The sequence below is a fragment of the Tauraco erythrolophus genome, chromosome 17 (genome assembly GCF_009769465.1).
Source record: "Tauraco erythrolophus isolate bTauEry1 chromosome 17, bTauEry1.pri, whole genome shotgun sequence".
Taxonomy (NCBI): domain Eukaryota; kingdom Metazoa; phylum Chordata; class Aves; order Musophagiformes; family Musophagidae; genus Tauraco; species Tauraco erythrolophus.
In genome coordinates, this window is record NC_141481.1 from 13,633,313 (window position 1) to 13,657,019 (window position 23,707).

Genomic DNA, 23,707 nt, shown 5'->3' on the forward strand with positions numbered 1-23,707 from the left:
ATGCCCTCCCAACGCAGCGTCCCGGCCACGCTCCCGCAAGGTTTCCCGTGCGTCCCGGCCAGCGACCTGCCCACCACTGCCATCCTCGCGTTCGCCCAGGGACTGCAAAACAAAACAGCGGAGCTGAGCGGTGCCCAGGTGGGCATGGGTGGGGGTCACGGCCCCCACAGAGCCCGATGGGGCATGGGGAGACAGGGGTGCCAGGGAAAAGGGGCTCTCACCGTGTTGGCATTGTCAAGCAAAGCCTCTCTGTGCCCAGCTGTCCTGCCTGGCCAGGCTGCTCGCTGCCAAGAACCTGACGGCCGATTTCGGCAGGTACCCGCCGGACCTGCTGCTCTTCTTTGAGTGAGTACGGAGCGCAGCGCGCGGCTGTGGGTTTGGTGCCAAATCCCACCACGCAGCGCCTGCTGGCATGGCCCTGGCACACCCCGCGGCTCTGGGTGGGAGAAGTGTTGTGGAAATGCCCTGCATCCACTGGCACCTTCAGACCCGCTCGGGGCGTTTGAAGCCCTGCAGCCCCCCAGTCCCCTCCTCTCCCTGCTCCTCTCCAAGGCTGAGCCCATGGCGTGGGGCGCATGGGGCCAGGCAGCCCCCAGCCCGTGCCCAAGGCATCATCCCCCGGGTAAGATGGGACCCCCCAGCCCCGTGAAGCTCAGCAGCTTATTCCTCAGAAGGGAACAACCATTTAAAATGACTCTCCCCATGCCACCCCAACAAAAACCATTAAAGATCTCCTGCCCGGACACAATGAGCCCTTCGTCCCCGCTCCTCCCCACCCCGCTGACTCTTCCTCCCCGCAGCTTGGCCAAGGTGGGCGGCGAGACCTGCGCAGCATTTTACGCCCGAGCCTCCCGAGGGAACCTGGACCTGCTGCCCAGGGGCTCAGTGCGGCGGACGGGGCTGCTGCGTGGGGCGCTGGGCTGCCTGGTGAGTGGGGGCTGAGTCGGGGGGTCCCCCCCAGCCCTCCCCGGGTGTCGGTGCGAGGGACGGGTCGTCTCTCCCAGGGGGTGCGGAGCAGCCGCCTGCGCCCGGAGCAGCTTGGCAGCCTCGGGGCACTGGTGTGCGACATGGAGCCCGAGACCATCACGGCATCGGCCCCAGGCATCCTGGAGAACCTGAAGCTGTGCCCGGCGCTGTCGGGGCCCCAGCGGGACGCCCTCAACGCGGTGCTGCTGGAGGGTCGCACGGCGTATGGGTGAGGGGCTCCGGCTGCTCTCACGGGGGTGGGCGACGCGCAGGAGGGACGGCGTGCCCGTGAGGGTGCTGAGCTGGTCCTTCTTCCCACGGCCACAGGGCTCCTTCCAGCTGGGATTTACAGACTCTGCAAAATCTGGGGCCGCTCGTACTGGCTTTGAACCAGAGCACGCTGAGCTCGGTGCCCGAGGTGAGCCCCTCCTGGGATGTGGGGGCGAGTTGCCCGTGAGCCGGGCTAGCCCGGAGGACTCAGCCCCTCCGCCCCCCGGCAGGCAGCACGCCAGGCTTTCGGCAGGAGCATCGCGGCCGCCTACAGCAGCCAGCGGCGTTCCCAGCGGGAGCAGTCCCTGACCCTCCTCAGGGCCTTCGCAGCAGCGTCGGCTCCGTCTCACCCCAGGCTGAAGCGCAGCGCGGACCGTGAGTGTTCCCCTTTTTCTCTTCCCCGTGGCCAGTCCGGATCAGTTCAGAGCTCCTGGGGGGGGGAAAAATGCCTCTGGGCTGGATGGCATGTGGGTGCCCCTGGGGAGGGAGGCAGGACTGGGCAGAAAGCTGTGGGATCCCGTAATTTAACTGGGGAAATGGGGGAAATGTCCTTCCTTATGGCATGCTGGGCTGTTCGCTCTTACCTGGGAGCAGGAATGTGGCAGCAGCAGCCGGGAAGGAGCTGGAGGGGGAGAAAACTCCCAGGCAGGGGCAGCAGCAGGGGAGGATGCTGCAGACCAGAGGATGCTCATGTGGGTGACATGGGAAGGGTTCACCTCACCGGAGCGTCTTCAGGTGGTTTTAAACAGGACAAAGCGCACGTGGGCTGCGGAAACATCAGCGGGTTATTCAGGAATAACTCCTAAGGAATGAAAGCAAATAAGGTGCCTTTGTGGGTCGGGGACCCAGTGGGTGGAGGTTGATTTGCCATCCCCTAATCGTCATTTGCCATTCCCTGATGGTTCACCGGGGCTTTCCTGAGGGCTCTGGGTCCCACGGTCGGAGCAGCGCCCAGCGGGAGCAGGGAGCAGCAGCTGCCTGATGCACCCACCTGCCCGCAGGCTGCCTGCCCGGCCCCATCACGGCCAGCACCGTCTCCGACCCCTTCTTGCTCATCAACTACGACACCAGCGAGCAGTTCGACCTCTGCCTGAGCGACGAGGTTGTAAAAACGAACCTGGAGGCTCTGCTGGAGCAGCCGCTCACCGTGGAGTACCTCCACGTCGTGAAAAAAAAGCTGGAGCAGGTGACGGGTGACACAGGGCAGGAGCCCCCGCGCAGCCCCCCGTTAGCATGGGCACGCTCCGGGGACAGGCGCCACCGGCTGCGGGGATGAAGGCACCCGAGCGGGTCCTTTGTGCCCGTTTCTGCCTTCTTTTCCCTTCCCTGACCCTCTCCTGTGCCCCGCTGGCCTGGCACTGCAGATTTACCCATCGGGGATGCCAGAGGAGCAGTTGAAGCTGCTGGGGCCGCTGGCTCGCCAGTACACGGCGGGGGAGATCAGCCTGTGGCCACTGACCTCCAGCGAGACACTCTCGGCCCTGCTGGACCCCTCGGATGGCAAGTGGGGGGCTGCCCAGGTAAACCGTTCAGTGCCCGCGCCCGGCTGCGGGCAGAGGCATTGCCTGAGCATGCCACGGTGGTTTTGCAACCCACACGTGTTTATTCCCGGAACACCTTCCTTCCCTGCCTGCGTGCAACCACGCAAACCGTGCTTCCCAGGTCCAGCAGCTGCTCAGCAGGTACCTGGCCCTGGGGGGCACCTTGACTGGCCCCTTGCTTCAGAAAATCGGTGGAAGGCACCTGTGTAACCTCCAGGAGGAGCAGATCGAGCAAATACCTCCAGAAGCAATCAGGTAAGCCACCTTTTAGGGATGTTTTTCAGTCCTGCGAGGCCCCTGGGAAGCGGTGGTGGGATGGCAGACCCCCACCTCCGTTTTGGCTCTGCCCACTGGCAGGCAGCACAGCGGGATGGCTGCGTCCCGCTCCCAGCCCCTTCCTGAGCCACCAGCACCGTGGGCAGGGCTGGACCACTCACCTCCCCCTGCCAAGAAAAGGGCTTTAGCTGTGGTACGGGGTGGTGTCCCCGGCTCTAACCTGCGACCCCCCCCCTTCCCCAGGACTGCTGGACGATTAAACATCTCTTGTTGCTCCCAAACCAAGAAGGACCAGCTCTACAGAAAAGCCCAGGAGGCCTTTGCTGGCCAGGCTGGCACCACCAGCACCTATTATTGCCGGATTTGGCCGTACCTGGGTAGGTGTTTCAGCCTTCACCCTCCTTCCCATGACGACGGAGCATGGATACCTCTTCCTCGGCCAGGAGGGTTTGGCCATGCCAGAGACACGTCTAGCAGTCCCTAGAACCCCTTCGAAGGCGTTGGAAGTGTTTGCACGTGCCTAGGTGCCCCACACGTGCCTAGGTGCCCCACACGCTTTCTTTAAGGTGGAGCTCTGGCAAAGGACCTGAAGGATTTGGCTGCAGCTGGTGTGGCCATAGACATGGACATTGACACCTTCCTTGGCCTGAATCCCGAGGAACTGCAGGTACATCCCTGGCACGCTGCTGCTCTTCCCTGCTGAAGGACAGGGCCAGTTGGGGGCCAAGCAGTGAGGTTCCAGACCACAGCCCCATCAGATCACCAAACCCCTTATTTTTTCACCTTTTTAAGTTTTCTTTTGGAGGTTATTGCTTGCTCTGCAGTCTCGTTTGGAAAAGCGCTTTGTGGCGATGCCGGGCGCGCGGATGCACACGGACACGTTGTTGTACGTGTGTTGCAGAAACTCAGTGTCACGGACGTGAAACATTTGCTCGGGGAAAACCTGCCTTACCTGAAGGAAGCCGAAAACGAGACCTCGGTGATGCGCTGGGTGAAGGGCCAGTCCCAGCGGGAACTGGACTGTACCCTGGGAATCGGCCTGCAAGGGGGGACAGCGGAGACGGCCACCCCTCCTCACCCCACCGCCTCGGCCAGTATCACCTCCATGCCCACCACCGTCCCCACGCCTATTGCCACGAGCAGCCTCCCTACCACAAGTTCACATACCAGCCCCCCCGAGGCCCCCACCCCGAATGCTACCGGCCTGACCCCCCCTAACAGCACCCCCCCACGCACCCGCACTGCTGTGCCCAGTGCTGCCAGGAGTCCCGCTGCCACCTCCACCGCCCGACCTGCTCCGACCACCGGCCCCATCGTCCCGTGCTCCATCCACCAGCCTGCCACCTCAAACAAGGCCACCTCCCCCACTGTCCCCCTCCTCACCACCATCCTGGCCACTGTCCACCCCAAGGCCACCGCTCCCAGCTCCCTCCCACCCCCTGCTCCCACACAAAGGGCCACCACCAGCACTAGTATTGTTACCACTCTCAACACCAGCACCCCACTGGTGTCCAGGAACCCCCCCAGCACCTGGGGGTACCATCAGCCCTGCTCCTGCCACCCATAACACCGTCGCCCCGAGCACCCACAACGCTCCCAGCACCCTCATCCCCAACTCCACCTCTGCACCCGCTGCCACCACAGCCACAGAAACGAACCCCCCTCCCCACAAGCCCACCCCGATTCCCAACTCCACCGTCTCCACCCAAAAGAGTGTCGTCTCCTCAACAGCCAAGACTACAACATTGGCTTGCAAGACTGGTGCCCCTCCAGCATTTCTGAGCCCCTCTTCCACCAACACCAGCAGTGAGACCACCAAAGACACACCTGTGGGCATGCCAGAGCCACCGAGACCAACATCCAGTGGATACATCAACCTGCAGCCTGAAGCTGGTAAGGTGTGAATGTTTGGAGTAGGGAAAGGCTTAGGAACTGATGGCGAGGCAGAAGTCTTCACTGACACTCAGTAGCTGATCCACCTTGTTCCTGACTGGATCCAGTCCCACGGTGTGTGCTGCTGCCCACAAGAAATCCCAGGCAGTCGCTGGCTGGACGGGCAGCGACATGTCTCTGCTGGGCGTTACAGCCCTGGATCCGGAGGATGCTGCAGATCCCCTGAGCTCTCAACCCCAGCGAGGTCACCTGAAGTTGTCTCGTCACCTTCCGAGCAGGCAGCACCCCTCAACCGCTCGGCAGAAAGCCGGAGTGACGTCATTAACACCAAAGCACTATTTTTCACGAGGCCCTTCCCTATTTTAGCGGCACACGGGGTTTCTGAACAGGCAGCGCTGTAAAAACCCCGAAATCTCAAGTCCTCTGTCCTGACAGAGCTACATCCGCAGCTTTAGTGACTCCAACAGATTTACTCCTGCTTTATGCTGGAGAAAGGAAAGACTCGGTCCCGCCGGCTGTTCACGGCCAGGTGACACTTACGACGGGTGCAGGTCAGTGCCCGAGGTGCAGGAACGGCAGGAATGCCCCAAAAGGCAGACAAGGGCTGTCCTGGCTGGTGCGATCCTCTGGGATACCTGAATCCCAAAGCAGCTCCGACAGCTCACGCATGCCGTTTGCCTGGATAATCCAACCCTTTCTCACCTGTGTTCTGTCCCTAGGATCAGGATCCAGGCTCTCCTCCTGCCTCCTGCACGTACTGACTGCAGCCGTGGGAAGCTCACTGCTGCGAGCGCTTCTCTGACACCGCCGGCACCGTGCTCCCTGGATCCCTCCTTTATCCCTGCAAAACAAGGGTGCTGGCAAATTCCCTGCTGAAAAGCAACAATCCAGGAGTTTGTCCATTTGGTACCAGCACGGAATTTGCTTATTGTTTTTGAGGCTGGGCAGTGAAAGGAGGACAGATCTTTTTCCAGCCTAAAGAAGCCCCGCAGGTACTTACTAGTTAGTTGCTCTGAATAATCCAGTTATGAGGAATATTGACTGGTCTCGCAGTGCATGAATGCTGACAGCCGGCCCAGTTCCGCCAGCTTCACTCAACACTGACTGGTGTTTTAGTTCTAAGCAGTCCCACGGGGATCTGCTGAAACACTGGGACAACTCAGGGACTTGAGTTTCTGGCCGTTGCAAGAGAAGCAGAACGTGGCCAGCACCACAGTCTGAAAGCTCAGAGAGCCACCGACTTGCATTTGACTTCTTTAATGAACTTACGAGATTTTTGACCAAGATTTGTTCAAACTACGCCAAGCCTAGCCAGGGGATGATTAACTGAAGATGGTTTATCCTGATTACTGTTGCAATGCTATATAATAAAACATCAATCAACTTTTTTTTTTCCTAATCCAATGTGTTCTTCGATGCGTTTAGTGCTTTGCACTGTAGTTTTTCTAGCTAGCTTAAATCAAACAGTTTTCGCTTCTTTTGTTCTGACTTTCTTCAATACCTAGTGGCTCCTCCTCCAACAGCTCTCCTACAAGAGAGCATTTCTCTCTCCAACTTGCAGATCTCCCACTTACTAGTCTCGTTCTCCACAAGCTGAGGAGGTTCTTCCATGTCATTTGTTGAGAGTGAGTGAAGGCACGAAGAAACAAACCAAGATTTGTGCAAGTACCCTTCCAGCACTGAAAGGGGGCCCACAGGAAAGCTGGAGAAGGACTTTTTACAAGAGCGTGTACTGACAGGACAAGGGGCAATGGCTTTAGAATGAAAGAGGGCAGATTAAGACTAGATATAAGGAAGAATTTCTTCCCTCTGAGGGTGGTGAGGCTCTGGAACAGGTTGCCCAGAGAAGCTGTGGCTGCCCCATCCCTGGAAGTGTTCAGGGCCAGGCTGGATGAGGCTTTGGGCAACCTGGTGTAGTGGAGGGTGTCCCTGCCCATGGCAGGGGGGTTGGAACTGGATGATCTTTGGGGTCCCTCCCAACCCAAACCATTCTGTAATTCCATGATTTCTATGAGGGGACCAACGCTGTTAAAAACACAGACCGTCTTTCCTACATCGGGCTCTCTCCAACCCTTAGCTCGTGCCCCGGCACCACGAGACACAGGCAGTGGGCAAGTGCCCCTTGCCACCCCGAAGTCTGCAGCAGAGGACATTCTTTTTCTGTAAAGCATGGACAACAAACATTTACATGCATGCAGGCTCTCCTCCTGGGGAAAAATGGGGAGACAGGAAGGTGTGGGCAGTCTGAATGAAGAGAAGACAACAGCAACTCATCAGTTTGCTTCTGGCATTTTTTACTTAGTTCCATTACATAGTTACAATCAGACGGAAAACTTCACTCCCACCCCGAGGTCTTGGCAGTGTCAGGAGACGAGGCTCTTTGAGAAACAGAATCGTTAACAGGCAGAACAGCCCGTTTCCTCACCCTTACACCCAGCAGGGCTGCGCAGTAAAATATTGACACCATTTGTGCTGCAGTAACGTGGCTGGGGCTTCCCCGGGTTGGTCTGTACAAAAGCAAAGATCCTGCTCTGAACGGGCTGAATCTTCCCTTCAGACAGAACACTGTTCTTTTTCGAGTAATTTGAAAGACAAAAGTACCTAAAAGTGAACCCTGGGCTGCATAACAGTTGCCAGCTAGCACAGAGCCCCTCACCCCCAGGTGTGGCTGTCCCCAACGGGCCTCGGAGCAGGTCACGGGCTGGTCCCCCTCATCTTGCCTTCTCCTGAGGGAAGATTTTCAAGACAAGACTGACATCATCAGGAAACTGGTAAGCAGAGCAGGCAGGAGGTGGAGCGTCATGGCCACAGCACCTGGAGAGGCTGAGGATGGAGCTAGAGAAAAAGAGAGAGGCAAAGAAATCAACGATTGAAGCGTTCTCCCATGGGGGAGCATGCCTCTTTATGTCACATCCAGGGAAGATCTTTCGCTTTCTAACTATTGCAGCGACAAGTGCCACAGGAAGGGGCCCGCCGTGGCCCAGACCAACAGTCTCTGCTCCCAGCAGGAGCAGCCAGCAGGACTTTCCAGGGCCTTGGCACAAGCACTGCTGGGAGCAGAGCAGAGCTGTTGGCCAGCGCTGCCCAAGGCCACTGCTTGCTTGAGCTTGGTGCACCCACCCCTCCTTTGCAGACAACTGAAAGCACTTTGCTTGCAAAAGGCAGCAATGAGAGATCCTAACGTAGTACGTACGCTGAGCTCGGGGCGTGATGATGTTGATGTAGCCTTCTTGCGTTCCCCCAGTGAGCCCAACGTGCAGTTTATTCAGCTCTGACTGTTTCTGCCTTAAGATCCACTCCCGGATGGGAGACTTGTTCTGCCATTTCTTCAGATCACCCAGATTGATGCCCAGCAAGCCCTGAACCTCGGAAGGCGTCAGGCTCTAGGAGAAATCGGAGAGCAAGAATTACAGACGTAAGTGCAGGAACGGAAATAATACCTCTGACCAAGGGACCGATGAGGTTTCTATTAGCAGAAGTGTGAAGAACAAGGAAGACAAATTTCTAGTGAGTGGTTTCAACTGGGACAGCCTTCCCTTAGATTAGGGGAATGAACACGATGGTTCCTGAAAGGCTATTTCTCCTGTCCCCTGATGACAAGCCTCCTACATTCAAGTGGGGGGTCCAGTCCTTGCCCAAATCACTGGGCTTTCTTCCCAAATGATGACATTACTGTGAACACTCTTGTTGGAAGATTTGTCACGTAGCTGTGAACCGTAGTCTAGTGGATGCCCGTCCCCTGCTCCTGCCACTGCTGCTATGAGAGCCTGGTCTGAAGAAATTCCCCAGTAAGACTGGCTTAGTATTCATGTACAATTCCAAATTACATTTTTAAAGAAGTTTCGGGCTGGTTCTCCACTTTCTACTGGTCTAGCATCATTCTGAATTTGATAGAGTGACTCCTGATTTACACCAATGGACAATGCGACCAAACCCAACTACACAGCATAACACAAATGCAAGGAGACAAACAATTTCAAGATTCAGCTCACCATCAAAGAGTCTCTTCTCAACTTCACAAAAGTAGTAACTTTCATGTTCACGTTGTCCTTGCTTAAAACTTTGAGATCCACACTAGGAGCACCTCCTGGAAGCAAAAAGAGAAAGTGTATCCAAGGATGGAGGACAGCCCTCAAACAAGCAGTGTTGTGTATCTGTATAAGCTAGAGCTATAATGATGTATCCAAAATTTATTAGGCTGGGGCTGCTAACAGTGAGTTCCAACTGCAAAATATACTTCGTTTTGCTGGGAGGTATTATTGTGTTGGCCACTAAACCAATCTGTGACAATACCTGATGCTAGACAGAGGTGTAAGAAGAGTTTGCTCAGGATGTGAATAAATTCTTGGCTTAACAGGGAAAAATCTATGGTTTGTGACATGGAGAAGGGCTGGGATAAGCATTAAGCAGCAGCAGCTTGATTTCTCATGGATCTGGCAGATCTTATCCATCCCTGAAGTCATGAGTTTGATTTTCCCTGTGACAGTCTGACACTTGGTTTGGGCAACGTTAAGTCAGGTACAAAATATCTCAAGAACATTTTATGCCATCTACAAGTTGGAAAAGACTGTTCAGGTTCCTCTCTCTTTCCCCACACCACACTGTGCTGTTACACACCGAGATAGGGTTCAATGAGCTCATAGTAAGCAGGCGAACGGCGCTGGTCTGAGAAAGCACGTTTTGCTTTAGCATATAAGATTTCTTTAGTCAGCTGCGAGCAGTCCGAAGGATTCAGAGATGCCAGTCTGCAGAAAAATGAAGATTTAGGGAGAGAAAAGTTTTTATTTTCAACCTGAATCAATTTTGAACTATTCTGAGTGTCTCTCTGGGATCCTCTACATAGGACAGGTGACCCCTCTTCCCAGCAGATAGAGAGAGAAGCTGAGAGAAAAAAATAATGGCTCAGTCTCCTGCTCAAAATGATGTGTCTTCGAAGTTGTGATGGGAAGTTTATGTGTTTGCAAGACGTAGCTAATGACTTTCATTTAGCAGTCTTTCAAAGGAATTTAAATTAAATTTAATTAACTCTCTCTGGCCTCTAGATAAAAGCACGCATGCAGACCATATCAGTCAGCTGAGCTGCACTGAAGAGAGCTGATTGCAAATCTGAGCCTTTCCTGGCAGGATGGAGAACAGCAGGCTTTCAAACCCGCACTCAGAGCGGGTACTAAGCTGCTTCCCAGATTTCCCTTCACTGAGTGGAGAGAAAAGGCAAATGCACTTGCTGATAGGAAAGTGCTTTTGCAAGAAGCCAAGAGCATCACAATATTTGACTCACTTCAAGCTGTTGGAGTCTATCATATTCAACTCAGTTGTGTTTAGAAGGCACACGTATTTTGTGCCAATGGCATTCAGTGCAGTGGCATTCAAGGCATTTCCCAAGTCAAGATATCGTCTAATTATTGCAGAAGCCTAGGAAAAAAGAAATTTTTTTCAAAAGTTAACTTGAGTCAGAATTTATATTTTCATTCTCAAAAGAAAAACAAATGCGATAATTACAAAAAGAAAATTGGATCATTACACATCTATTTGTTTGGACCTCAAGGCCAGGCCAATCATCTTTGAACCCACTAAGCTAGTCCTAGACCAGCAGCTCCCAAACCAGGAGGCAAACATGGGCAGGAAATCAAACCCAAATTCCTACCTGATCATCAGGGGGCTGATTTTTTAGCAAGCCAGCCAGCGTGTCAGCTGAAGTTATCTTCCATTTGGAAACATCCCCAGGCGTGATGAAAGAAATGAGGGGGCCCAGCTTGGGCAGCAGGCTTTGAGGATATCCATCAGGATAAGTCTGTGGAAAGACTGTTGTTATTGCTGTGAACACTCATTATCATGCCTGCGCTTATGTCTTTATGCTCTTTGCAAAATTAATGTGAAAAAGTCCAAAAGATCTGCAAGGAATAAGAAACCAAAGCCAGTGAGATTCCATGAGCTCATCGGTCCTTTTTCTGCAGGACTGAGGGAGCTGGGTTTTTTAGTCTGAAGAAGAGAAGACTAAGCAAGGACTTTATTATTGTCTTCAACTACCTAATGGGAGACTATAGGAAGGATGAAGCCACACTCTTCTCAGAGGTGCACAGTGAACAGATAAAGGCCAACAGGCAATGAAAATTCTGATTAGATATTAAGAAATCCATATTTTCCCAGTAAAGGTGGTCAAACACTGGAAGAGGAGCCCAGACAGACGGAGTCTCAGTCCTTGTAGATACTTAAACTCAACTGGACAAGTCCCTGAGCAATCTCATCAGTAGATTAATTTGACATTCTTCAACCCAGTATTACCTCATCCAGATTCCTCTTCAGCACAGCTAATTGCTGAACGGTGAAGGCGTAGGTTAGTATCTGAGAGAGGTGATTCTCCAGAGAGACGTTCTTCAGGCAAGCATGTAACTCCTCAGGTGAGTAGTAAATAGGCATCAAATCATCATTAAGAACTGTCTCTGTTATCTGCTTGTCAGATGGGCAACCTGTTGAAGCAATTATCAAATGTGCTCAGGGTTAAATCCTTTTCCTTCACGCTTTGAATGCTCCCTTGCTAGAGATGGACACGTACGCAATTGTGGTACCACTCTCCTCCTGGGTGACCTGCCACCAAGTGTTTCATAGTTCAGCTCACACACATTTAGGGAGATCCACAAGCACTAGGGTCGGCCCTGACACCAGGGGTGATGCTGTCACTATGAATTAGAAAAAACTCCCATACCATCAGCACGCTTATGCCTAGTAGGCAGGAGTTCTTCAACAATGGTGGCCAGCTGTTCCCTTGACAGAGGTGAATCATGGGCGAAGTTTTTCAGCCAAAGAGTTAAGGCATTCTGCAAGGAAAATGTTTCATCAGAGGGATATTGCAATCTTGGGCATACCACCAGCATAACAACTTGCTACTCACACAGCCAAGAAACCTCATTGTTAAGGTACTATGGGCAGCAGACCTGTTGCTATAAGCCTAGAGATCTTTCCTTGGTAAGCCAAAAGCAAATTTCTAAATGCTTAAACTTGATCATATCCCATGTCCCATAAATGATTTTACCTCCTCACAAAGCATTGTGTATGGTTACTATGGCATTCCACCCCTGGTACTCTTCCAAGAGGATGACAGTGATCTGGATTTGCAGTTCCAGGCTGTCAGCTTGATCAGCCCTCACTTCTCACAGACCATCCATCCCCTTGGGCACCACACTTCTAAATGAAAACACTACTGAAAACATACTGGCTGAACCACCTCCATCATATTTCTTCCACACTGCAGGATCTAGGAGTGCTTCCCAAACTCCCCACACCCCTATGAATAACCCACCTTGGGAATCTTCTGCAAGATGCTGTGATCGAACACAGGAATCAACCCACTGAGCTCATTCAAGGTGAATGCTGACCACGCTACAGGAGGCCTGCATACAAAAATTAGCAGGGATCAGCTTTCAAAGAACAACAAAAAAAAGCCACACCTGAAAAGCTGCCAGGATTATGTCCTTGTAACATTTGAAGTTAAGGAAATGCAAGATTTAAATCCTAAAAATTCTCGATCACTTCCTGTTACACAAAACTTCATTCCTCCAGAGCAGGAGCAATTGTCAGTACCATGAATAAGGGCAGCTGGATGGGAAAACAGCATTTAACAAAGACATGATTTTCTTAAGCATGAAACACAGAGCATCTATTGCTTACTACCACCCAATTCAGTGCCAAGATGTCAAGGCATTCGACCCAGGAAGGGAAAATATTTTGCCTCCCTGGACAATGCCTCTGGTAGATACAGTCAGGGATTTATCACGTATGTGTCAGTTTGACAGGTAGAAACAGAATGTTTTCTGAAGGCAGTGGCTGACAAACAGCCAGAGCCCACCTGTGTGCATCAGGACAGCCTCAGAGAAGTTGGGTTAATGAAAAATAGACCAGAGGAAAGGCTTTTATAACTAGAGCAGGTGAGACACAGAAGTGACAATGTATTTTTTCAGTGGAATTCCAGCCAAACCTTTCAGCTGAAAGAAGTTCAAATAAACCAATGTAGAAGGCTCAATCTGAAATTCAAAATCAACTCATTATTCAAGTTCTTGATCACGCTGGTTGTCTGGAGTTCGATCAAGTCTTAGTAGGACAATAGTTTTGGTTAAGGCAACTGTTTTGCTGATGCCCAGAAGAAAAATCCATACCCAAATGTAGTGTTACCACTGCTGATGACACTCCTAACAGCCTCTTCTTGATCAGGCAGGAAAGATTCACACTTGCTTAATTGCTTCAGCAAATTCCCACCAGAATTTCTAATGTATTCTCCACCCAGGTCACAGAGCAGACGTCCCAGAATCTCTGCATTTTCCTCGTTTACTTGTGTTCCAGGAATTTTCTGAAATAATGCAGGACAGAAGTGTTAAATAGAACTGGATGCCACTGGAGAAGAGCATTCTTGCTCCTGTGGGCAGCTGACAAGCCCAAGTTCTCCCCAGGTTTGTGCAGAGCTGTCCCCTGATCACGTACCAAACATGCTAAAGCTTCCAAGAGCAGCTGCTTCCGCTGAGACGACTCTCTTTGCAGAACATCAAGATTTGCTTTCCCAATTTTAGTGAAGTACTGCCTACAGCTTCCTGTTGCTGCATAGTCTGAAGGACTAGAAAGACAAATACTCCATGAAATCCAGTGAGTGATATCAAACAGCTGGTCAGGTTCAAGGCTGTTCGACATACACCGTGTCCAATATAACATCTTCCATATCCACAGACTAAACTCTATGCAGTTATTCTTCCAAAAGATCCTAGTCTACATTTTTTAAAAATTCACTTTCACCTTAAGGAATCTATTGTGAGACTCAGTTTAAAATTGTTCAGTATTTAAATACAGAACCACAGAGAGTAGCTACTGGAACAGAGAAATCCACTCTACTGTCTATTTTCTTTGACATTTTAAGGGAAAAGCAGGTTCACAGAGGCCAGAAAGTACTAAAATCACCTACTGGCTTCATATCCAAATAGATATATTTCAAAAGAGCTTCATACTGTTTACATTAATATGATGGATGGTTGAATCTGAAAGGACCTTAAAACCCTTTTGAAAGCTTTCTGCAATCTGTATTTTTTTTTTCTCCCTGTAAGGAGTCCTGAACAAGCTTGGAATACACATCATAAGGTTTAGTTACCTTAAAAACAGCAACAGATCTTCAGGATAGCTATCCAAATCCTTAGGAATTCCATGCAGTGTCACCATCTTCACTAAGCAACTCAGCTAAAAGGACACCACAGTTTCCATCAAAGAAAGAAAACAGCATGAAAACGTAGGAAAAAGTAAAACACATAAAAGGATTTTACTCTACTCCAAAGTAAGAAAAAACAAAAAACGGAAATCAGAGATTTTGGTTACTGAGAAACCTAGCCAACTGGGTTTTGACTTCTCCTTTCTTCAGGGAAATTCGGAATTGTGGGATGGAGACTGAGGACCAGTTACATTTGTTCTAGTCCCTTAAGGTGAAGTGTTTTTGTTCTTGCTGAACAATCCTCCCTGCTACCTTCATGACAACATCAAACGTGGCATTTCGAAACACAGGAACTGACCTGGTCTTCACCTAGCTTGACATTCTTCTTCTTCATGACTTGGGCCAGCTCCTGAAGTCTTTCTGCTTCCATCTCATTGGCAGCTGCACAAGTGAAGCCTTGGAGGACTGACTGGGAAAGCCTGAACATTTGCAGAAAGCAAAGCAGAGGGGCAAGAACTTCAGGAGGAAATTCTGCACTGATCTCCCACGTATATGACGACAAAGCCAGCAAGCATAAACCTCCCCCATTCTCAAAGCTTAACGCTCTCCAAACTCCATTCCTTCAAAATTGCTAGTCTTGACCAATGTGGGAGATGAAGAAGCCGTCACTGGTCAAACAACCATGATCTGGATACTTGTACTGGTAGTAGAAACGCAGGGACCTCCACCCCGAGTAGTGTTGCTCTATCCTGATTTCCAAGATCAGTCTCCTCCCCGTGCTTTCAGTACATACCACATGTTGAAAGTGAAACGGAGCTGTGCAGGTCCTCACCACTGAACGTGGTTTGCACAGCCTGGGAGAGCTCAGGGAGAAGTCCCTAAAACTTTAATTCCTTTCTGTTTGGAAAAGCTTTTATTGTGAAATCAGCAGGACACTGACGTCGACTCCATTGTTTTTCCAGATATATATCACGGCTTTCGTAATTTTTCGTCTCAGATACAAGGGCTGACAAAAGACATATATCAGTCCCTCTAAACTTAATCCCTGGAACAGCACTGTGGAAAACTGATGTATTCTCCCATCAGAAACACCTTCCACGGAGGCAGTCAGAAACAAGGTTCCAGGTGCAGTCTGAGCCAGCAGCATCATTTTAGAAAAAAGTGTGGCTGATGGGTACATTTTGCAGCTGACACCCTGGTAAATCTTGATGCTACATGCCTGTGTTTGGGTTTGCATGGTGTTTCCCATCTGTTGCTGCAGATTGAACACGGTGGGTCTGCCATACGTGGCAAAAGAAACACAGAAATTGCAATCAAAGCAAACACAAACACAGGGAATGGAAGGAGAGAAGAAAAACGCTACCTGCTGAAGTCAGGCTCTGTCTTTATCACATCACTGAAAAACATGGCAGCCTGTGAAGCAAAGCCAGAGGGTCAGTGGTTTACCATGCTCTTCTGCAACTTTCACCTGTATTTTCAGACAGATTGCAGAGCGGACTCGTAGCTCTGTCAAGTCCAAGGCTGACACTGAGGGGTAAAAAGGACACAAGCCACAAGCATATTACCTGTTCTCGAGTCCACATTTTACTGTTGAGATCCTGAATATTGGGCTTCTCTTCCCCAAAAACAAGCAATGATTTTGGAATGTAACCGGCCAGAGCATCAGGGATGTATTTAACCAGGTCAGCAGGGTGGCCTACACTGGAGGAAATCTTTAAAAAAAACCCCAAACATATCATTCAAACACTGTGGCTAAAATAAACAATTGCTGGAGAAGAAATGATGAACTGGAAAGAAGCCAGGCAAATTCCCCTGCTGATCATCTGGGCATTTCTTAGAGACCTAACACTATGAAATATTTCCTGTTTAACACATCCATCAGGCTACAAGAGCTGCTTGGAGCTAACACCTGGGGTCCTGATGAACGGGAACGATTCGGTCTCATCAGTTTCCCACCTCCTGGTTTTAAGCCCTGAAAATGTTTAACTGGCCAGAGAGGAGGGACAAGTATTTCCTCTCTGCCAACCCAAACAAGATCTCAACTTGCTGAAGGCACAGTGCAGAACAATCCTGTGGTGAGTGAGATTTTATTTCCCTGATGCTCCTCACAGAGCCCCTGCAGCCCTGTTGACCCAGGACATGCCATAGGCAGGGCCAAGCACAGGTCAGACTCTTTCCTACCAGAGGGAGGATGAGTAACAGCAAACTTGAATGCTACACATGCAACTTGAAGGCTAAAGTCATGGCATGAAAGAGGCAAAGAGGCGTCCAAATTCTACACAATCACATGGGGAGATAAAACGTGCATTGCTGAAGGATCAATCTATCCTAAAAGGGACTTCCTAAGCCACCTTCACTTCTTACATGTTCTCACTTCAAACCATGACAATATCCTTCCTCTGAAAGCATCTTTTTAAGTCAGTAGGGAGTAGTTTCTAGGACCACCCTGTAAAACAACTGTCTCTTCTGCCCTTGCCCCCAAGAGGCTTGGCAGGACACAGTGGCTGGCTGCCAAGGACATCTAAACAGGCACAGTGATAGGGACCTGAGATGCTTGTCCTGCTGCACATTCTGCTCAGCAGTGACAAATACCCCCAGGGGAATGCTGGCTGGGTGTGCAGGTGTGTGTCAATGCCTGGCCCCAGGTAAGCAGTGTTCTTAGCTGTGAGTCACTGGAGCTTTGCTAATTTATGACGCCCGAAGGAAAAAACAACTTCACCTTTTCCACAAATGTCATTTTCAGAGCAGGGGGCAGGGTCATAATTTGCTGAACAAACTCAGGCAACTTAATGGCTTCCAAGATCACTTCTGGAGACAGACTTCGAAGTGTGCTGCTGTTGAGGCCAGCCACCAAGCTCCCTAGCTTTGCCAGGCTCTGTCCATCCAGGATCTGAAAGACAATGCACGCAGGGATGAGTACATGAAGGGCCAAACGTTTGCTGGCAGCCAGCTATACCAGGTGTGAGGTGCATTTGTGAACCTTATCCTTTGTACCTGATAGCCAGAGCTGAGCAGTTTGTTGATAATAGTGCTGGACTGCTCAGCATTCCAGCCACGAACTTCACCCAGGGCAGGAATAGATGCTTCAAGGTCTTTATCGCTGATGCCGTTTCTGATGTCGGATATGGACAGCCCAACTGCAGCCTGGCCCAACGCATGCAGGATCGCAGGAGGGAAGTGCTCAAACTTCTTCACCAAAGAGGATGCAACCTGAAAAGGTCCCACACAGACAGAAAAGCAAGTCAGAGGAGCAATGACGTGAGCCCATTGGATCCTACAGCCTTTAGATGTCTTAAATCACTGGACTTTCTGTCTCAGACTTGCATGGTGAAGCCTGTTGATGGACTGCCTCAACCACTGAGAATTTTCAGATTATGAACACCAGCCAGACGACACAACAAAAAAAGCAAGATTACCTACAGGAGTGTTCGTAAGAGGAAACATCAGAGTTGAATCCTCAACCCTCAGGGATTTTGTCCAGGTGAATGAAGAACTGAGTGGCAGGACTGGACTGGAGATTACCTGCAGTTCCTCTGTTGTCAGGGACGAGGGAGCTCTCTCTCTAGTTATTTCTCTGTGTGTCAGGTTCAACGGGCAGTTCCTACTGATCCTCTGGGCCAAGGTCAAAGCCTCTTCTCTGGTCAGGTTGCTCACTGCTGAGGGGCTCAAGTAGCAAACAAATCTGTCTGGGAGACTGCAGGTGGGAGACAAGGAGGAGAGGTTGCCAGTATGGTAAGACAGTGGCTCTGTCAGATCTTTCCTCTTTTTCCAATGGATGCTCTTCTCCAGAGCATGTTTCCCCCTAATTCATTTTAGCTCTAACAATGCTGATGCTCCTGTTTACAGAGAGCAAGCACTGCTGTGTCATGCAAAACTGCAAAAGCATGCAAGATGCGCTGTTGGTCATTAGCTGGTGGCTGGCACTGCATGACAGTCATTTCCCAAGATATGGAACTTGTGGTCTGGACCTCCCCAAGATCAAGTGCAATGTAATGATGTGAGGAAAAGAAATATGCTTTAAAGGAAGCAGCCATCAGAATCACCACCGAGCAAGCTTTTGCTAAGTCATGGTACCACGCTAATCGTAAGTTGGGTAGGAAGTCAGGTCAGGTCCTGTACCTTGATAAGGGAAAACCAGGTCCAGAGGTCAGTAGTGAGGTATAGTACACAGCCGTCTCCCGGAGCAAGGTGAGGTTGCTGATCATCTGTATGGTGACTGGATCCCTGGCAAACTTTTGAAGCTGAGGTTGTTGACATAAGGGGAAAAAAAAAAAAAAAAAAATTTAGATCGATACTTAAATCCTGCCAGTCACTTGGGACAGTTTGAACAAACCTCACTTCAAGCAACAAGGGTTTTTTCACCTGGCTTTAAAGGTCTAAGGAAATTAATTTTTTTTTTTGCTTTCAAGTAATACACTGGGACATTGTTTTATTTATCTTTGCACTCCAAGGGGCCTGTAAGCCTCTCTATGACTACTGTAAGGCACAAGGGTGGGAGAGCTGCTGAGGGACATGGCCCTGCCCCACAGCACCGCTTGCACACGCAGGCCTGGTGCAGTCATTCACCAAACTGGGCTCAGACGTCGGTCTAGTCCTGAGATAAAGTTTGGGTTTGCTCCTCGTATTGACTCCAGTTTGCTTTCTGCAAAATTACCTATGTGAAACCGACTCTGTGCAAGTGCCTCTTATCAGAGGAAATCACGATGGAGATAAAAATAAGAACCAAAGGGACTGTTCACCATAAATAAACAAGATAAATGTTCCTGCTAGCAGCATCTCCATGAATTTTGGTCAGGGCAGGAAGACAACCTCCCAGGCACAGAGTATTTTGCACACTGTATGCTCTTCATCGCCATGATGAGCCTGCACTTACTGTTGGTTCGTCGCCAAAAAGCTGCAGGTCTTCAACAGTAGCATGCTCCAAAAAGGATCCAAGATAATTTTCAAACCAAGCAGTGGAATTCAGACCCGGAACAGCTGCACTGTAGCATTTTTGGTTTGATCCTGCAAAACAGGCAGACACCATAAAACTACAGACTTGTACTGTATCAGCAGATCAGTGGAGACTGGAGATTTCTGAATGCGGAACGGGCTTCAGGCTATCGGAGAACTCAGTCAGCAGGGAGCTCCCTAAGTGCCCCTGATCACACCTTGTGCTCAAATCCCCGTGTTTGTGCATTCACGTTACAAATGCACGTGGGACAGGACACATGCCTCATTCTTTCACAGTCCTCCAAATATTTCATCACCAGTCTCTTTCTTTCTCCCTTAAAATTTCGTTTTGCAGCTTCTACTTGTTTCTTACAGTGTCCCCATCAACACATCAATCGTAGCCAAGCCTGTATTGTATTTCATACATTTTTCCTCCTAAGTCCTCAACTGGATTACAACCCCCTGTGCCGCAGAACTGCACAGGATGCAGGTAGCACCAGTGTACAACAGCCCTCACACCAGTCCTGCCCAGGAGCTTGACAGGGATTTACTGAAAGAAGTCAATCTGACACTGCTGGCTCTTGGCAGGTCTGTGCAAGCCTTCCACTTGTTTTGCTCCTTGTTTCCCAACTTTTACATTGTTCCTGATGGCAACTTGCATCTCCCCTACCAACACCATGAAGATGGAAAGGTGGTGAAACCCAAGCTTAGGAAACCAGTAACAACATGCACAGACTCAAATCTCCCTGGCATTAGTATTATTTCCTTCAGATTAGGAGCCTGCCGAGCTCAGCATCCCCTGTGTACAGAAAAAAGGGGAAGGTAGAGACTTCCCACTAGTTTCTGACAGGACAGAACAAGTGAATGCAACAAGTACTCCATGAAATGAGAGGCAGGAAGAGGATAAGGCAATGGTTGGAGGCTCCTGAGGCAAGCTGGCAGGCTGACTGTCACGATTTGCTAGCACTGAATCACTGCAGAGCTGGTTTTGTCTGTTTATTTCTCTACTGGCACACTCGGGACCCAGTTGGTCAGCACTGTCACCTTCACCCCTCTCCTGGGGCAGCTGTGCTGGACCTCAGCCCACAGTGAGACACCAGGGCCCTGCGGAGCTGTCTGCCACAGTCGCCCCTCGCTCACCACCGCGCCACACGGCATGTCCACCCTGCACCATTCTCCTCTCTCCACAGGGAGAACACCAGCAACTTCAGTGACTTTGGACCAGGCACCACAGCTGACAGGAGGCTGAAGTGGCTATGGAGATCACCTCCATCCATGCCTCATCTCCTGGACCCACAGACCAGTAGTGCTGAGTAGTGCCCAGCAAGCATACGGAGGTGTGGCAGAGCCCAGGGTCAGCACCATTGCTCCATGGCTATAAACCATCAGTGACTCCCAGCCCTCCCACTCCTCTGGGGGAAAAACTGTCAGGATTGGCATTATCTACAAATATTTGGCCAGAAGTGACTCGTGCAGGGAAATGTGGAGAAGCTGAGCCCCAAAACCAAAACACAGAAGCAACCTCCTGTTGATCCTTTGCACCATGCGGCTAAGAGACCGGGCTAAGCTGGCCCGGGGCAGTGTCAGTCAAACCCATGGTGATATTTGGGCACAGAAATCAACAGGATGGGAGACCCTTATCACTGAACTGTGATGGGGAAGAAGAGGAGGAGGACGACGAGGAAGGCAGTGGCTTTCCTGGGTGTGGATGTGTTCACCAGCCCAATGACCTGCATTAGGAAGAGGATTATAAAATAGCTCGTAGGGATGGACAAGAGGAGTCCCTAATTAGTGTAACAGCTTTTTTGATTACTAGCTGCTACACCTTCTTAATCACGTAATTAATGGAGAACTGTCACTAAGTAACAGGCAAAGGAAGCATACAGTGCTTTGCTCCAGGCTGGACACAAACTTCACCCCTAGAGAAAGTCCCGAAAGAGTAACCAAAACCATAACCAAGAGTTCAGTGCCAACGCCTGGCGCTGAGGCCGTGCTTCCCTGCTTGGAGACACAGCCGGGCTGCTTCCAGTGTGAAAATCACTTCCTGCTCACCTCAGGACTGGACCTCGGAAACATGCAGTCAAACCCTTTGGCTTCGCTCGTGGAAAGCTCCTACGCTTATGTTTAACTCCAAGGATGCAAATTGTTCCATTGACTCGAAAAAGCAGTGTTCAGAAGCACCCGGGAGCAGGAGGAAGAGGAAGGGTGGCTTCTCACTCTGCAGGATCAGGGAGGACCCCAACCTATCACACAAGCCACCTGTGTACTTCTGCTGGACAAAGACATCCCTCTTTGTACAGGATGTTAATAGAAAATCAGAAAAATCACATTTTCATCAGGGTGTCCACAATATATTGGCCAGTTTTGAACAGCAACAACAGCCTAATCAAAGAAATAAAGAAAAAAATCTGTTTATTTGTTTTCCTTCCTATAGTACTGCTAACTAAGCCTACTGCAGAGAAAATGATAGTCCCTTTAAGTAACTGTTTGCCAGCTGATGTCTCATTAGTTTGTTTGTAAAATTACCAGTTCATGTTTTATTGTCATCAACATTCATTGCAAATGTAATCTCAAATCTGACAAGGAAGGAAGAACAAAGCGCTGACACTTTCCGAAAGAAACAAAGATCCTGCTCTGGAATCCTTACTACCAAAAAAACAGATGGAGGGAAAGTAGGGGAATATAGAGGTAATCAGATTCAGCTAAGATTGTTTCTTAAGTGCTTTCCCAGAGACACCTGGATACTCCAACAAACGGAGCAGTGAGCAGACAGCTCTGCAACGACAGGAGGAGAACAAATTCCCATTTTGTCTTTCCACTCGGTTTATTACAAAAACTAATATATTTCAGTTCACAGATGCAATAACAAACAGGCATAACTACAGGCTGGGGATTTAGAGCAACCACCAAAGTAATGTTCCGCAGTCTTTCTGCACAATTTTCCCATTTGAGGATTATCTCAGCTGCAGCTGCTGGTAAGGAACATCCTCCCAGGACACCCATCACCCTCATGGTAATACTCACCAACCAAAAGGAGGACGCCCAGCCCTGGGAGTAAAGGCAGCATTTCTGCAAAGGTCTTCAGAGTGCCCATACCTGTGAGGAATCACCTTATTTCAGCCAATAAAAATCAGACATCAACGATGCTTCATTACAAAACCAAACTCGAGAGCAGGAATGTTAAAAGGTGACGGTCTCATAAGCAAACTGACACAACACCCTTCACAAAAGCTATCTGAAACTAGACCCAAAGCACATGAAGAGCTGTTGAGGGTCAGCTATGCCTGGGAAAGCAGGGAGTTGCACGCAGAGAATTCAGAGTTAAGCTAGATTCACCACTATCAACGCCCTGAAGTCAGGTTTCCCTCTGGCAGAGGAGGAGAAGAGGTTGCACAACCTGGCTTGGACTTGGCCGGATAACCGTGGGGCTTACCTCCAAGCCGCCAGTCGCCGGGCACCGCGTGTGCAGGGTGACGGTCGCAGAGGGCTGCTTTTCACTGAGCAAACCAGGGTGTGTCTCTGGCTTCTCAAAACTGCATCTGAAATTACAGGATGGATTTGGAGCACTGCACACACCTGCAAGTTCTTGAGAACACAAATGTTTAGCAGTACAAACAAACGGGTGTTGTTAATGCCATTCCTAGGATACAGTAGGAAACACTGAGCCCGACGTGAGGCTGCATGGAGCGAGGAGAGCAGTGAATAGGTGCGTTCCCTCCCTGCCCTGCACAGCACGTGTTTGGCATTCACAGGAGACAATAAAAATAAAGCTGCATTCCCAGGACAGAGCTACTCTAGGACCACCCTCCTCCAGTTACTAAAGAAATGTTTGTCATCAGGAAATTCTGCTTCAGTGGAGCTTGAAATATTTGGCACTTTTCTTGAAATTGCTGCTTACCGCAGATGTCTCCACCTGGGAAACTCCAAAGAGGAACACATGGCAGCTCTTCTGCTGGCCGGCCACGCCATTTTCAGATCACAGGTTACGTCCAACTGGGAACCCTGCTCCAGGCTCAGCAAGGTCAATCAACTGAAGCGCAGAGCTCTCCACTCAGGGCAGAGGAATCAGGGTAGCTGAAATAAAAAAAGAAAAGAATGCAGCCCTGTAGTAGGATAAAAGGCCAGGACTGGGGCAGGCAAATCCCACAGCATGGCCACCAGCTTATTTCCTTGATGAACCTTTGCTTGCTGAGGTGCTCAGGGCACACTGGCTTCATACCAAGGTGCCCAGCATCTGCACCCAAGTGCCATATGGGCTCTTGCACCAGCACCCGCAGCAGCAGCTTGTTAGCACTCACAAGCACAACAGCAATGAGACCCCTGAGTAGGAATGTTATATCCAATGGCTCCAGAATTGTAATCCCAGAGATGCCTGGTCTCCCTATCATCTGACGTGGCCTTTTCCTCAACAAACCCTCACTTACTTCCTTGCTGCAAAGTTCCTAGGACATAACTTTATGGGCTTTTCAATTCCTGCAGGCTGCTCTATTGTAAAAACTAAACAACGTTCTTGTTGTTTAGAGATCACATTTGCTTTTAAGGGGTCTTTCTGCAGCAACCATGCTGCAGGAGCTGAGGAATTAGTTTGTCCTGTTCCTTTGCCCAAAACACACAAGGTGGTGTCCCCCCACGATCTCCCCAGACCTGT

General features: G+C 50.2%; 2 protein-coding genes across 2 annotated transcripts; one reads left to right on the forward strand and one right to left on the reverse strand.

The window, feature by feature from the left end:
* On the forward strand, positions 1-4,620 carry LOC147527574 (mesothelin-like protein). Its single transcript, XM_086622495.1, has 12 exons — positions 1-138; positions 260-345; positions 801-927; positions 1,005-1,195; positions 1,294-1,384; positions 1,467-1,611; positions 2,238-2,422; positions 2,601-2,756; positions 2,899-3,032; positions 3,297-3,430; positions 3,620-3,720; positions 3,955-4,620. The coding sequence occupies exons 1-12, from the start codon at positions 1-3 to the stop codon at positions 4,618-4,620; spliced, it is 2,154 nt and encodes a 717-aa protein (XP_086478621.1).
* Positions 4,621-7,237: 2,617 nt separating this feature from the next.
* On the reverse strand, positions 7,238-22,523 carry MSLN (mesothelin). The gene is made up of 22 exons (XM_086622358.1): positions 22,493-22,523; positions 22,084-22,155; positions 19,001-19,131; positions 18,247-18,368; positions 17,650-17,821; positions 17,122-17,337; positions 16,847-17,017; positions 15,693-15,839; positions 15,491-15,540; positions 14,486-14,606; positions 14,074-14,159; positions 13,419-13,548; positions 13,097-13,287; positions 12,244-12,334; positions 11,650-11,761; positions 11,229-11,413; positions 10,591-10,737; positions 10,225-10,358; positions 9,564-9,691; positions 8,939-9,033; positions 8,140-8,329; positions 7,238-7,781 (listed from the first exon to the last, which is right to left on the reverse strand). Exons 2-22 carry the CDS (start codon positions 22,151-22,153, stop codon positions 7,687-7,689), a joined length of 2,784 nt encoding a protein of 927 aa, XP_086478484.1. The 5' UTR covers positions 22,154-22,155; positions 22,493-22,523; the 3' UTR covers positions 7,238-7,686.
* Between the last annotated feature and the right edge of the window lie 1,184 nt (positions 22,524-23,707).